This window comes from Gobio gobio (assembly GCF_949357685.1).
Source record: "Gobio gobio genome assembly, chromosome: 6".
NCBI lineage: Eukaryota > Metazoa > Chordata > Actinopteri > Cypriniformes > Gobionidae > Gobio > Gobio gobio.
Genome location: NC_137102.1, coordinates 56,970,459 through 56,986,957, shown reverse-complemented (window position 1 = coordinate 56,986,957; position 16,499 = coordinate 56,970,459). Strand labels below are relative to the sequence as shown.

The 16,499-nt window shown below is 36.6% G+C and overlaps 1 protein-coding gene across 1 annotated transcript in view; it reads right to left on the bottom strand.

Moving 5' to 3' along the window:
- LOC307128599 (CUGBP Elav-like family member 5) overlaps positions 1-16,499 on the bottom strand; it is a gene marked incomplete at its 3' end in the record, with an annotated part of 290,109 nt that overhangs the window by 67,699 nt on the left and 205,911 nt on the right. The window contains exon 4 of the mRNA XM_079820513.1: positions 2,746-2,874. Within this exon, the coding sequence (XP_079676639.1) occupies positions 2,746-2,874 (129 nt within the window). The remainder of the gene's footprint in view (positions 1-2,745; positions 2,875-16,499) is intronic.

The window sequence follows — 16,499 nt, the reverse complement described above, 5'->3', positions numbered from 1 at the left end:
GAATCATTGAGCCTACTCATTCACATAAAACAATACACTGATTTAAAATTTGGAAGACAGTTTCTCTTCACAAAGCCAATATGCGAGGAGGTGTGATATCTAATGAATAATGATGAGATAGCACCTGAGATAACAAAGGACTCGCATTAATGAGCTGCATAATGAATGAGCTTCAGGTAGGCCTATGTGACAGAGAGCAACAGAGCAAAGGAAATATATGTTTTTTGTAGTTTATTTTATTTGGAATGTAATCAACAAAGGCCTATAATATTTTAAATGATCAGAAGATTTGACTACACTGCAAAAAATGCTTTTCTTATTTGGTATTTTTTCTTGTTTCCAGTCCAAATATTTAAGATTCTTAAATCAAGATTAATTTACTAGATAAGTAAACATTTATGGGGGGAAAATCTAAATAAAGTGAGTTTTTGCTTAGTTAGTTAACTTTATTGTCCCCAAGGGGAAATTCTGCTTAGGCACAGTGCATAGTTGCTTCATAAAGGTAGACCAGATAACTTAAAACAATCTATATTCTCTGCCACAACAATTTATGATTCATTAAACTATAATTTATGATTTATTACACCAATTGTTTTAAATAACCTTATGTGATCTCATTTGGCTTTGGATCAAAAAATCAGACAGACAATATATTTTACAATATTCTGCATAATTATAAAAGCTTGAGTAGCATTGCATTATAAATATAATCTATTATGAAAACACCCAACATGGTATAAATAACACAGATAAGCCATATATTGTCGCGATTGTGTGTTTATTATCTTCAAACTTGTCTATCTGCATGTTAGTCTAACATTGTTAGAGCGATTTCTGGAAGCTGTTTCTGTTAATGTCACATGGTGATACCATGTGACATTGACATAAACAGCTTTCAGAAATCAATCAATGAATATGAAAACCATCGGTACCTTCTAAAGATTGGAATACGAGCGTCAGCTGCTCTCATTCATAAAAAACTCTTCAAAAAACTCTTCAAAACTCTTCATACTTCATACTGGCAGCCGGAGGGCGCTCCGTGCACACGTAGTCCATATATAGCACGCATGAAGAAGATCTCCTGACACATATTAACAAATTACAGTCACTATATGACTTTGAGAATAAAACAGAGGTCAAAAATGGAAGCTTGAGTCTTAGATCTTTTAAATGATGTATAGTTTGTCAAGGTAATTACTTACATCTGACAGTAATGTTGAGCTAATTTAAACAAAGAAAGCTTCAGTGCGCCTCGTGCACGATGTGTTTGTTTGAGTTGATGTGTGTGTGTTGGCGTTGCCTCAGTATTTGAATCTCAATAGAGCGCGTGCTTCGTGGGCGTGGTCGCATTAGTCTATAATGAGCCACTCAGGAACGACTAACATCGATCTGCTTTCAAACGGATTACATAAACACAGAATATTTGTTTTTGATTTGGTTTACAGTGTTTAAAACCTGACATTTCAGCGTTTTTTTAGACATATGTCTCATGTTTGTCAGACAAGTATTCGATAAGCTAGAGGTCATTTTCTGAAGACTATCAGAATGAACGTCTTTGACAGAGAGGCTGCAGATAGGGCATCATGTTTGATTTCTTTATTTTGCAAAAAGCACAACCATTTGTTTTTATTGTGACTGTACTAAAAAAATAAAATAAAAACTTAACAGATTATAATGATGTATAACACTTGCCTGAATGATAAAAAACGACAGAGTTATTTGAGTCTCTTTGGCACTGATAAGAAAAAAAGCAAGCCAATCATGCCGGCGTGATTGCCGACTCGAGAGAGTTAAAAGAGCAATTTTCTCACATTTTACAAATAGTTGGAAACATTTGGGATATTGTAAGTAGCCTACTCAACTGAACAAAATATATAACACTGGCCTAGTGGTTTTTGGATATTTTACTGAAAAATGTTACATAGTGCACCTTTAATAAGACATTATAGAGAGATAGATTGATGACTATACTGTTAAGATCTTATTGATTTATATTACAAGCATCAGAATTTCATCTTACTTTTAGACCATAAATATGGGCATCTGCACAGAATTGCATATTTTTGCTCTGAATAAAATTGAGGTGTTTTCCCTCAGAGTATGAGCTCCATATTTTCACTATATGAACCATTAAAGCCTGATGTATTAAATATTAGAAGAAAAAAAAGGGAAGGTCATGTGATTGGACGAATGAACCTTCATGATTTCGTGTCGAGTTCAAAATCTCTCCCGTCGATTCTCTCTTCACACATTTCAAACAAGATTGACCTTTCTGACACGTTTCCCTCTTGCAGTCCGTTAATGGACGCAGCGTTTGGAGTCTGTGTAAATAATTCCTGCCTGGACTGTGCCGGGGGTTTGTCAGGTGATATCGGCACCCCGCGGCGGAAAGGCTTCACCCGACGCCCTCCAGAATGGATTCTGCCACGTTAGCGACGAGAAACCCATCACAAAGTGTTTCAGCAGAGCGTCAGGTTGACGTGCGTGTGTTTGAATAGACTGACGCGGTGAAATTGAATGTGTAAATGAAAGCACTTCTGCTGCGGCACTCAAGGTTGAACGCTGCTTTTGTGTTTGTTTGTTTTGACTTTGCCTTTTTCTGTAGAAGGTCACTATTCTTTAACTCCTCGGAATATAAAATGCACCTCAGACAGGAACACGCGGGCGGATGTCTGTCATTCACTAGCAAGCACATAAAACTGCTGTGAATACTGAAGAGAGATGAAAGGAGGAACTACAACTCACCTTTACTGTTTCCATCAGGGCCTCGTAATACAGTGCACTCTTCAATGACTCCGTAGGGCTCGAAAAGGCGGTACACGTCCTCTTCTGTCTGCTGCTTATTCAACATGCCCACAAACAGCTTCCTGTCCTCTGAAATACAAGCACACATGGAGAATATAAACTTCTACTGGATCCTCTCAGATTTGATCTGCTTTCACAGTCAAATTTGGCAGGCTGTAATTGAGACTCAAGGCAGATCGTATTCATTATATCAAATGTGATGAAAGGATAACCATGGGTATTGTCAAATAATCCCAAAACAAAAAAAAAACAGCAGTTCTTTCTGTTGCATCTGCACTCAGAAATAAACATAGCGCGCAACCAGTGCAGTCCGACTCACGAACAAATGATGAACAACTGATGAACAAATTACTCTTTTGAGCTGATACGTAAAAAAAACAAAAACAATCAAAGACTCACAGACTCTGAATCAATCAGAGCCGTTACTGAATCAACTTACTGTCGTCATAACTGCCTCAAAATGATCAACATTATTACAATATGTTAAGTGCACTTAGTTTGTGAGACTTAAATCAGAATAATTACTGACTGAATGCTCATATCAAACCTGGTATGAGTCACACATTCACAAAAGAAGCTAATATATTAGTGCTGTCAAATCGATTAATCGCGATTAATTGCATCCAAAATAAAAGTTTGTGTTTACATAATACATGTGTGTGTGTGTGCGCTGTGTATAATTATGTATATTTGAATACACACACATACATGTGTATATTTAAGAAATATGTGCATGTACATACTGTATATATATAATTTTTATTTATATAAATATATAAAATATATAAATATTTTATATATATATAAATATATATTTTTCTTAAATATATACATGCATGAGTGTGTGTATATATATATATATATATATATATATATATATATATATATATATATATATATATATATATATATATATATATATATATATATATATATATATATATATATATATATATATATATATATATATATATATATATATATATATATATATATATATATATATATATATATATATATACATTAATTATACACAACACACACATATATTATGTAAACAACTTTTATTTTGGATGCAATTAATCGAGATTAATCGATTTGACAGCACTAATATAATCATATAATTTATATCATACATAAATATAAATATTTTATATATAAATAAAAAAATCTTAAATACTGTATATACATGCATGTGTGTATTTATATATACATAATAATTATACATAGTACACACGTTTTATGTAAACACAAACTTTTATTTTGGATGTGATTAATCGATTTGACAGCACTAATATATTTATATAATTTATATGAGCACTATATATATATATATATATATATATATATATATATATATATATATATATATATATATATATATATATATATATATATATATATATATATATATATATATATATATATATATATATATATATATATATATATATATATATATATATATATATATATATACACTCACCTAAAGGATTATTAGGAACACCTGTTCAATTTCTCATTAATGCAATTATCTAATCAACCAATCACATGGCAGTTGCTTCAATGCATTTAGGGGTGTGGTTCTGGTCAAGACAATCCCCTGAACTCCAAACTGAATGTCGGAATGGGAAAGAAAAGTGATTTAAGCAATTTTGAGCGTGGCATGGTTGTTGGTGCCAGACGGGCCGGTCTGAGTATTTCACAATCTGCTCAGTTACTGGGATTTTCACGCACAACCATTTCTAGGGTTTACAAAGAATGGTGTGAAAAGGGAAAAACATCCAGTATGCGGCAGTCCTGTGGGTCAAAATGCCTTGTTGATGCTAGAGGTCAGAGGAGAATGGGCTGACTGATTCAAGCTGATAGAAGAGCAACTTTGACTGAAATAACCACTCGTTACAACCGAGGTATGCAGCAAAGCATTTGTGAAGCCACAACACGCACAACCTTGAGGCGGATGGGCTACAACAGCAGAAGACCCCACCGGGTACCACTCATCTCCACTACAAATAGGAAAAAGAGGCTACAATTTGCACAAGCTCACCAAAATTGGACAGTTGAAGACTGGAAAAATGTTGCCTGGTCTGATGAGTCTCGATTTCTGTTGAGACATTCAGATGGTAGAGTCAGAATTTGGCGTAAACAGAATGAGAACATGGATCCATCATGCCTGGTTACCACTGTGCAGGCTGGTGGTGGTGGTGTAATGTGTGGGGGATGTTTTCTTGGCACACTTTAGGCCCCTTAGTGTCAATTGGGCATCGTTTAAATGCCACGGCCTACCTGAGCATTGTTTCTGACCATGTCCATCCCTTTATGACCACCATGTACCCATCCTCTGATGGCTACTTCCAGCAGGATAATTCCCTGGATGTGCATCCCACAAATCTCCATCAACTGCAAGATGCTATCCTATCAATATGGGCCAACATTTCTAAAGAATGCTTTCAGCACCTTGTTGAATCAATGCCACGTAGAATTAAGGCAGTTCTGAAGGCGAAAGGGGGTCAAACACAGTATTAGTATGGTGTTCCTAATAATCCTTTAGGTGAGTGTATACACACACACACACACAGTTTTGCATCTTTAATGTAAAAAATATAACCTATACCAGGGGTTTTCAAACTGGGTCCTCCAGAAGGTTCTAAGGGGTCTCCAGAAAAGTTCAGAGAATAAAAAGACAAAGCAAAAATGGATAAAGTCTACTGAACATTTGTATATGTCTCTCTCATTTCTTGCCGTATACATACTTTCCGGAATTGTATATGTGTGCTTTTTTATCTTTCTAGTGAGTTTTTCTCAATATAGTCCCCTTTATCTTGCTCACTGGGGTTGTAAGGCAGTATTGTTAACGCAGTACGCAAGCTGCTTACAAACATTTGTGAAAGTTGCTTACACAAATAATTTAAGGTTTATACATCCAACATTAAGTATAACCAATTTCACTTTGGAAACAATGCTGTATTTATAATGTCACACTTACTATTTATCTAACAGTTTAAATGTTTTTTTTTTCCATACATAAAACATATATATAGATGGATTTTTGGAAGGGGGTCCCTCATAAAAGGTTCTTCATATTTGGGGGTCCTTGTCATCATAAAGTTTGAAAACCCCTGACCTATAAGTGACACATTTCAGACACAAAAGATACAAATTAAAGCTTAAAATAATCTAACTAATTCTAAATAGAATTAAATAATTAAAATACAAATACTTAAATAAAAAATAATAAATAATACAAATGTAAACAGTAAAAATATGAAATATGTTGCTTAATTATTATTATTTTGTTTGTATATGTAGTTTAAAGTGGAGGCTGAACTCTATAGTAAGCACTGATTTAGTGCATTTGAGTGTCTCACACACTCTCAGCCTCTCTGAGTGTCCAGGCCTGACGCCGCAGCAGACTTTATCATCTTTATGAGTCAAGGTCTGGTCTCTCTCCATCAGCACTGAGCTATATACAGCAACACACTAACGGCCAGAGACACAGACGGGAGCTGGATCTATATAAAGCATCAGTAAAACACCATCAAGTATGCAGAGCCAAAACCTGCACACGCACACACACACACACACACTTGTGGGGACTCTCCATTGGCGTAATGGTTTTTATTCTGTACAAACTGTATATTCTCTCCCCTTACACTAACCCTAAACCTACCCAGAACACAAAACTTTCTGCATTTTTACATGAAAAAAACTCATTCTGTATAATTTATAAGCTTGTTTCCTCAGGGAAGACCTCAATTTAGGTCCCAATGGTGAGTCTGTGTGCATTCAGGTTGAAGTCCCCACCAGGATAGAAAATCATGAACACACACACACGCTATCTAAGTGAGGACATTCCATAGGAATAATGTTTTTTTTTTTAATACTGTACAAATTGTAAATTCTATCCCCCTACACTACCCCTAAACCTACCCGCCACACACACACGCACACACACACACACACACACACACACACACACACACACACACACACACACACACACACACACACACACACACACACACACACACACACACACACACACACACACACGCTATCTAAGCTATCTCCCCCTACACTACCCCTAAACCTACCCGTCACACACACACACACACACGCACACACACACGCACACACACACGCACACACACACGCTATCTAAGTGAGGACATTCCATAGGCGTAATGTTTTTTTTAAATACTGTACAAACTGTACATTCTATCCCCCTACACTACCCCTAAACCTACCAGTCACACACACACACACACATGTTTGTTTTTGTGAAATGTGAGGACATTCCATAGGCGTAATGGTTTTTATACCGTACAAACCATATTTTCTATCCCCTTACACTGCCCCTGCCCCTAAACCTAACCCTCACAGGAGACTGTGCAGTTCACTTTCTGTGAAAAAAAACTTGTTTTGTGTGATTTATAAGCATTTTGAAAAGTGAGGACATGGGGAACGTCCTCATATTTCACCCTCTTTTTGTAATACCTGTGTCATACCCATGTCATTATACACATTTGTGTCCTGATATTTCACGAAAACATGCCCACACACACACACACACACGCACACACACACACACACACACACACACACACACACACACACACACACGCTATCTAAGTGAGGACATTCCATAGGCGTAATGTTTTTTTTAAATACTGTACAAACTGTACATTCTATCCCCCTACACTACCCCTAAACCTACCCGTCACACACACACACACACACACACACACACACACACACACGCGCTATCTAAGTGAGGACATTCCATAGGCGTAATGTTTTTTTTAAATACTGTACAAACTGTACATTCTATCCCCCTACACTACCCCTAAACCTACCCGTCATACACACACACACACACACACTACACCGTAGCCCTAAACCTACCCTAATATTAGACAAATTTGTGTCCTCATAAATCAGAAAAACAAACGAACACGCACACGCACACACACACTAAACTCTCCTCTGGGACGTGTTACAATTGTGTAGCTTCACTTACTGTAGCAAACTGTCAAAAAAATTATTAAAATAATATATATATATTAAGTACTTGTAATAGATTATGTTACGTATTAAAATACTCGTAATCAGACTACACTTACTTTTTATTGATTACATGTTGTGGTTAAATGTTATCATCCCCATGTGGAAATTTAGTTTCAATGAGTTTCAACACGCGCTCACACAAAAAACAAACAATGTACATAAATATGATAATCCCACTTTATTAAAATCATGAAACAGTCCCCCCATACTCATCACACTCTTTCATTTAAGCATTTTACTGCCTGTGGCAAGAAAGCCCCCCACCCCACCCCATAAAATAAAAAATAAAAAACACTGGCATCCTAAATCTCCCACCTGAAGGTAACAGCTCAAACTTATTAAAAAGAAGATGCCCATGGTCTGATATCATTTTCATGGCTTTGCTGATGCATCGGGTTTGATACATTTGTTCTAGACCTATCAGAGGGATACTAAAACTTTCTCGCAATACTTAAAACTTTTGTTCCACGGTGACATTTCCAAACCAGCAGCTGATGCAAAAAGGTCAAAACGCGTTTAATAAAAGAATTATAAAACACTATTACATGCTATTCTCACAATGGCAGAAAACTATTCATAATTCATTGGTTCTCCCTACTGTTTTATTTTAATTGTTTTTGTTTTAAAATGATTTTTTTATGATTGAATAACAGCTTTTCATTAAACTCACGAAGCCCTGCAGTTCCTTCACAAACCCCAGTTTGAGAAACCCTGACGTAATGTAATATTTGATGCACTTCATGTTGTTGATAACAAAGAATGGTATATTTTCTTTCACTTTGTATTTTTATATCAATATGGTATCAATACGATTTTCCTATCCAAATAAATGTGATAAAGGAGTCAAAAAAATTAGTAAATGTGAAAAGTATGTTACTAACTACAATTTTTGCCATGATATTTGTAAACAGTAACTGACTACAATTTGTGAGAAATCTACCCATCTCTCTCTCTTTATATATATATATACATACACTTTTTTGCACACTAGTCACTGTGGCTAGGGTTTTTTCTAAAGTTACGAGCCACTTAGCATTTTCACTGGCCACAATTTTGACGTCGATACATGGGGAAAAACTGCCATATAGATTATTTATAATATTATCTGATAATTTGGCAGGAGGTTTATTAGGCTGCTGTCACTTTAAGACCTGACGCACGGATCCATTATACTGTTACACATGCGTTTTCTTTCTCAACTGTCTACATTCACTTAAAACAGAACTGACTGTGTTAGTGTGTTTACGTGAATACTCATAATTCTCCGGAGCAAATGAAAAGAGAGAGAGAGAGAGAGAGAGAGAGAGAGAAGAGCAGCTGGTATCCTGCATCTATTGGAAGTATTTCAAATATTTCAGTATCAATGTGTATCGAAAAATCTATATTTTTGACAACACTACATTGCACTTTAGGGCATTAGGGTATGTACTACGAGAGTCAGTTTGAAATGAAGCAAGAATAGAACTGGGGCCTGTACCATGATGGCAGTTTAACAAACTCAGGGTTACAGGATTAGTTCCGAGTTGACAAAACCAAACCAATTCAGGCTTTGTTGGTCCCGTGATGCTGATCATCAGCTTTCTCTGTCAACTCATGCTTTGATCCTGAGTTTAGGAGTTTGGCTGTGACATCGATAGTGAACAGCCAATCACACGCTGCGGATCAGTGAAACTGAGATTCACTTCTCACGTTAAGAAAAATCTTACTACGTCAATGCAAGTAAAAGTTATGAAGTTAGTTTAGTTGATATATAGAGAGAATTGAACATTTAAACTCACATGTAGTCATTTTTATAGATTTATTTGTTGATTTTAAAGCTTATTTGTATGACTTTTATATAGGCTATTTATATTCATTTTAACTAAGTGCCTGTTAATGATTGATTAACTAAAATGATACATGTGTATTGATTAAGGGTATAATAATTACATAAATGATATCTAAATCAATCAAAATTATTATTAAAATAAGCCAGACGCTTTAGTCTTTTAAAATAATTTGCTATGTAGTGACCTTTAATTTGGAGTAGAAAAAGGGGGAGTGACTTTATTGCATCAGAGGTGTGTCAATTTGCTCACAGCTGATTGGTCCAGTTTCAGTTTGAGATCTCTTAGCCAGAACATAACCTGCCCTTGAGCAGGTTAGCCGTGGAGCGTAAGTTACTATGGAGATGAACACTGCTAAAAGCCGGAGCACTTTAATGGTACCTAAAACCCAGGATTGGCACAAACTAAGCTTAAACATATCTGGCTAGCCAGCTAAACCGGCTTCATGGTATAGACCCCTGGAGTCACTAATCTCAAATTCTCATTGGTCAGTGGATGTTTTGAACTTCAGTGGAGTGTCACAAATCCTTGTGCTTGTCCTTGCCATGCACCATCACAATTGAAGTCAATCAATTGGCAGTGTTCTTTAAACTGTAGTGTGTATGTGCCCCGATTTTTAGTCTAGTTGTTGATGCACTGCTATAAAAATAAACACACACCAACACAGCATGTATAAAACAACAGACTCTCGGCACTGAAACGCTCATACATACAAACATCTCACAGCAACACACAAGCTTTTACCATCCAAACACACATCCCCACTGCTGTTTACCCTTGAATCCAAGTTGCATCATCTGTGTGTGTGTGTGTGTGTGTGTGTGTGTGTGTGTGGGGGGGGGGGGGGGGGGTTCAGTGCTTTGGAGGCAGTAAGTCTTTGAGATGCTTCTCTCTCTGTCTCTCTGTGCTGCCGGTTGCAGACTATTGCAGTTGAGTTGCAGTGCTGTGGATCTCTGACCTGTAGCCTTTAATGAGAGAAACCAGCTCACACACACACACACACACACTGTCGCTCTCTAGAAATAGACCCATAGGAAAGAGAAATCACAGTGAGATCTCTTTATTATCACAATTGTGTCACCTCGACAGCAATAGAAATAAATGGAAAATAACTGGACATGTTTGCTTAAAAGGGTCATGCAGTTACGTTTTCCTTGAGCTTTTGACATATAAGAGGTCATCATACTATCAAAATATCCTGTAAGTTTCAGAACTGCAAACTTTCTTGTTAGTCCAAAAACAGCTTTTATTGTAACCAAGCCCAGAGAACGACTGGTTGTGGAATGTGCCTATAGATGGTGAAAGACCGCCTCTGCAGAAGAAGATCAACGCCTACTTCATCATCACAACTTTGGCCCCGCCCACTGGTGTGTTAGTGAGATGACGAGGAGAGAAGAGCGATACAGGATCACTGGACTAAAAATAACATTACCTTCCAAAGGATCCTAATGCTAGGAATGTGCTTCTTTATTTTCAACAATATGAATGTCTCAGCTGAGCGTTATATGTTTGTATTCGGTACATTTCACTGTTGATTCTTTGGTAAATCAATCGCAATTTCGGTGCAGGCTTTGCAAACAGACTTTTACAATATGGACTCGACAGTAATGTCACAACATGTAAGTAACTGTGTTATTTATAATGCCTGATCTGTGATCAGTGATTTCTGATTTGCAATGATTCATGTACAGTCCAAACCAGTGATTAAACGGTCAACTTGTAAATACGAGCTATTTTTCATACAGCCAATCACAGCAGTGGGCGTTTACACTGAAGTCTCACAGCAGCCAATCACAGCAGTGGGCATTTACACTGAAGTCACACAGCAGCCAATCACAGCAGTGGGCATTTACACTGAAGTCTCACAGCAGCCAATCACAGCAGTGGGCGTTTACACTGAAGTCACACAGCAGCCAATCACAGCAGTGGGCGTTTACACTGAAGTCACACAGCAGCCAATCACAGCAGTGGGCGTTTACACTGAAGTCTCACAGAAGCCAATCACAGCAGTGGGCGTTTACACTGAAGTCTCACAGCAGCCAATCACAGCAGTGGGCGTTTACACTGAAGTCACACAGCAGCCAATCACAGCAGTGGGCGTTTACACTTAAGTCTCACAGCAGCCAATCACAGCAGTGGGCGTTTACACTGAAGTCTCACAGCAGCCAATCACAGCAGTGGGCGTTTACACTGAAGTCTCACAGCAGCCAATCACAGCAGTGGGCGTTTACACTGAAGTCTCACAGCAGCCAATCACAGCAGTGGGCGTTTACACTGAAGTCTCACAGCTGCCAATCACAGCAGTGGGCGTTTACACTGAAGTCACACAGCAGCCAATCACAGCAGTGGGCGTTTACACTGAAGTCTCACAGCACCCAATCACAGCAGTGGGCGTTTACACTTAAGTCACACAGCAGCCAATCACAGCAGTGGGCGTTTACACTTAAGTCTCACAGCAGACACGCCCCTTCAAACAAAGCGTTCAAATCAGAGGCTAAAATCAGGGTTGGAAAAATGCCTTTGATTTCCAAATTATGACCATTTTTGATGTTAAAATCATACTAACCCCATTATAAGTCCACCCCTTGAAACATTATAAAATAATGCAGTTCATGACCCCATATATGCCATTATAGTATTTACTAATATTTTGAATTCACTTTTATTTTTATATTTTATTAATTGTGTTATATGCTTTTGTCATTTTTATTAATTCTTTTAAATATTTCTTTTGTTTATTTTTATTTCAGTTTTGGTCATTTTAGTTAATCTTACAGTATTTTATTTCAGTTAGTTACCAATGCAACATGTCTAATGTTCATTCTTTTTTTCACCTGATATTTATATTTACCTAATATCATTTGATTTCAGCTTCATGTCTACTCCTGACAACTTTTTTTTTAAATATTTTAGTCAACAATAACAACAGCGGCTCAGAGATCACAATATAAACTCAAAGATGTCTCATCAAATGATCTGAGCTGCTCCGCATTCATGTTATACCTCTTTACTGAACTATAATTAAGGAGAGAAAGATTAAGATGAAAAGAAACATAACTGAGATCTCCATTAAAACTGAAGAAGAGAAATTCCCACACTAGTAGTGGAGCCAAGCGGAACTGCAAAACTCCGAAACGCTTACAACTAACAGCTAATCCAGCCTCCTAACAAACAGCAATGTTTTGTAAGCGCCACAGTCACAGTGCTTTGGGAAATCAACCTTACTTAAAAGTTGTCTCTGCATAATAAGCTGGGACAGAAGAAAGTATTTCAACATCAAATCTCTGGAGCTAGGAAAGAGCAACCTGTGAGCAATAAAACGCTCCTCTCGGGAACTGTCACTGTGATTGACGGACAGACTCAATTGCTGATGATGCAGATAAATTACCTTATCCGTCAATAAACGCATACTACAGAGACACCATATTTACAATTTATATTAGAGCACCGAAGCGTCTCTCTCCCTCTCTCGTGCCAGATCCTGCTGGCCACAATTCTAATTATCCGCACAGACCCCTTCATTTGCTTCTCATTAGCATGTTGAATATTCATGAGTCTAATCTGTTAGCCCCTCCCTCCCAGGGGTCCGTCGGAATCTACACACACCAGCTCTGTTCCAAAACCTAGTGAGCTGATTACGCACATGCACATGGCACCTCGAGAGTAAGTGACTGATTTGATGTCTGTTTTTAACGTTCATCTGCTGAAAAGAAAAATCAGTCGGAAAGTCATTCCAATGATATTGTTTCTCTGTGCAGTTGTGGTGTGGACTCTACTGGTCTTTTATATTTAGAACGATTTTTAGAACTATATCTTTACCGTTATCGATAGGGATGCGCAATATATCGGCCACCACATCGGTATTGGTCGATATATGTTCATTTTTAATGTTATCGTTATCGGCCTGATAAGAACATTTGGAAAATGTATATTAAAATAATGGATTTTTTTATTTTTTTTTATTGCTTGATTGGAATCACTTCAAAAAAGGAAAGCATGTGCAGCGCAAGTCTGTCATACACTCAGAAAAAAAACATACAGTAGAGGTACAATTTTTTCCCTTGGGGAACAAAACGTATAACTGTACTTAGGGTACAATTATACCATTGTTTTCCTCTACTTTGAGCAGGGATAGACCAAGTTCGGTCCTAGAGAGTCGCTGTCCTGCAGAGTTTGGCTCCAACCCTGAAAGACGTCTACAGAGAGTTGAGGTTTTATTGAATATGTATGGTCACCATTATGGTGATCAGTGTTTTCTTTAGTTGGCCAGTTTGATTCTAGACTTTTTATGTGAGTTTGTCGTTTTTGTTACAGTGTTAACAAAACACATATTCTGTTAAATTCAAAAGAAGCCATAAACTAAAATTATCAATTGAATAAAGTCATCACTGACTTAAGATGTTAATAAATAATATTCACCAACAATACTTTCTTGCCACAGATCAGACATTCTGAATTTTGATTTTTAAATACATTCTTGGGGGAAAAAAGTTTAGACGCAGTCAGACATCAAGAATCAGCACATGAATCTCAACAATGGTGACATACTTAATGCTGCAATGCATGCTGGGAGCCATGAGTTTTATACTGTGGTGGTTTAGTAGGGTTGGAGGACATCAGCTCTCTAGGACCGAACTTGCCTACCCCGACTTAGAGGTACAAAAACACCCCAGTGATGGCCACTTGTACCTTAAAAGGTACAATTTTGTACTCTTTTGTTTGAGAGTTTATAGGCTTCATAAAATGATCATAATTGTGTGCTTGGACATGGCTTTTAATGGTGAGACTTTTGTTTTTGTAATCAGGCTCTCAAAAATTATATACAAATTTTGATTTAGATTTATCAGCCAATATATCAGTTGCCGACTTTCAAATATAAAGAATAATCGGTTATCGATATTGGTCTTTCATAAAACTTTCATATCGGTGCATCCCTAATTATCAGTTATTGTCCTTAGGGTTTGTTACTAAAATAAACATTAACTAAAATATATATAAAAATATTTCAGCTACTTGTCGGTTATTTTAGTATCATTGAGGTACAATTTTATTTTTTTACTAATATTTTATTTATTTTATTTTCATTTTCGTTAAAGTTTTAGTAATTTTGTTGTGTTTTTTAATATGTCTATATAGTGTTTTTTTCATTTTTATTTCAGTTTTAGTTTTTTTAAAAAGATTTTAGTACTTCAAGTTAAACAAAATTTAAAAATGAGAAATGTTGCTGTGGCAATTAGCTGAAATTTTCATTTTATTTTATGGTTTTAGCTTTAGTTAACTAGAATAACTCGGCTACTTACCAAGGAAGCATTTCTCATTAATACAAATTAAAAAACAAAATGACTAAAATTGTAACCAAAATTTTAATGAAAATTGAAAACATAAAAATAAAAACAACACTGGAAGGTAATGTCCAACTTTTATGCAACATTTACTCTAAAGAGGTTTTCTAGCATTGGAAAAGAGCTTTCATTTTGTATTTCTTAGGAGTATGTGCATTAATGTGTGAGGAAAAACCCATTGGTTTGTGTTCTGTGAGAGAACGGCATCAGAGAAATGAGAGGGAGAGAGAATGGAGAAGCGGGAGAGGCTGAAGGGACATGAGGAAAAGTGGGAAAGGGAAGGAGAGATGATGCAAGGATGAGTTAGACGCGTGCAGTCCTGAGCTGTGCTTCTGTGTGCCGGAGGGAACTTTAATGTTCAAGACCTATTTGGCAATAAAGGACACACACACACACTAACACACGTTTAAAATGTGCCATTGGGGTTTGGAGTAAAAATGGGAAGCAGTGTGTGCGCGTGTGTGTGTGTGGACATAGTCTGAAGGATGAGTTTATAACATCTGGAGCTGTTATTGGCTTTCACTAGATCTACTTAAAGTCGGCAGGAAAAGAAGTTGCGCAAGTCTTTTCTTCCCTATTGTGTCATATATCTGAGTGAAACGGCTTCTCAAACAAGAAAAGATGTAGGGCGGGACTTGATTTTGTGCTTAGGGAATTGACTGTGGTTTGCTATTGGTGGATCTCATGTGAGTGACAGGTTGCCCCGCCCTCGATGTCGCTGCAAGAGGGAGAGGAAGTTATTTTGATCAAAGATTACGAGTCACATACTGTAAAAATAAAAATGATGTACAGAGATAAATAATGTATAATAAATTCTGCAATATTCCATAAAAAACAAGAATTGTCCTTTTTGATTTCATTCATGCATCAAGTGCATTATGAAAGGTGCGAGACTATCATTTTAATGTAATGCAAGGACATAAATGCATTCTCAGTGTTGCCAAGAGAGGCACTAAAATGAAGAGAGCCTTGCAGAGCAATCTAGTTCAAATTAACGATGAACTGCATACTTGTGTGAAGTATGTTTTGATGTCTCATCTCTCCAAAAATCTATTTCAGCGAAATGCTCGAAATTATGGAAGCTTGTTGCTGCCACATTAAAAAAGGTAATTGGGACTTTTTATCTCTCAATTCTGACTTTATTTCACAGAATTGCGTGATATAAACTCGGAATTACGAGTTATAACGTCAGAATTATGAGATATAACGTCAGCGAGTTATAACGTCAGAATTACGAGTTATAAAGTCAGAATTATGAGATATAACGTCAGAATTATGAGATATAACGTCAGAATTACGAGTTATGAAGTCAGAATTATGAGGTATAAAGTCAGAATTGTGTGATATAAAGTCAGAATTGTGAGTTATAAAGTCAGAATTGCGAGTTATAAAGTCAGAATTATGAGATATAAACTCGGAATTACGAGTTATAAAGTCAGAATTGTGAGATATAAAGTCA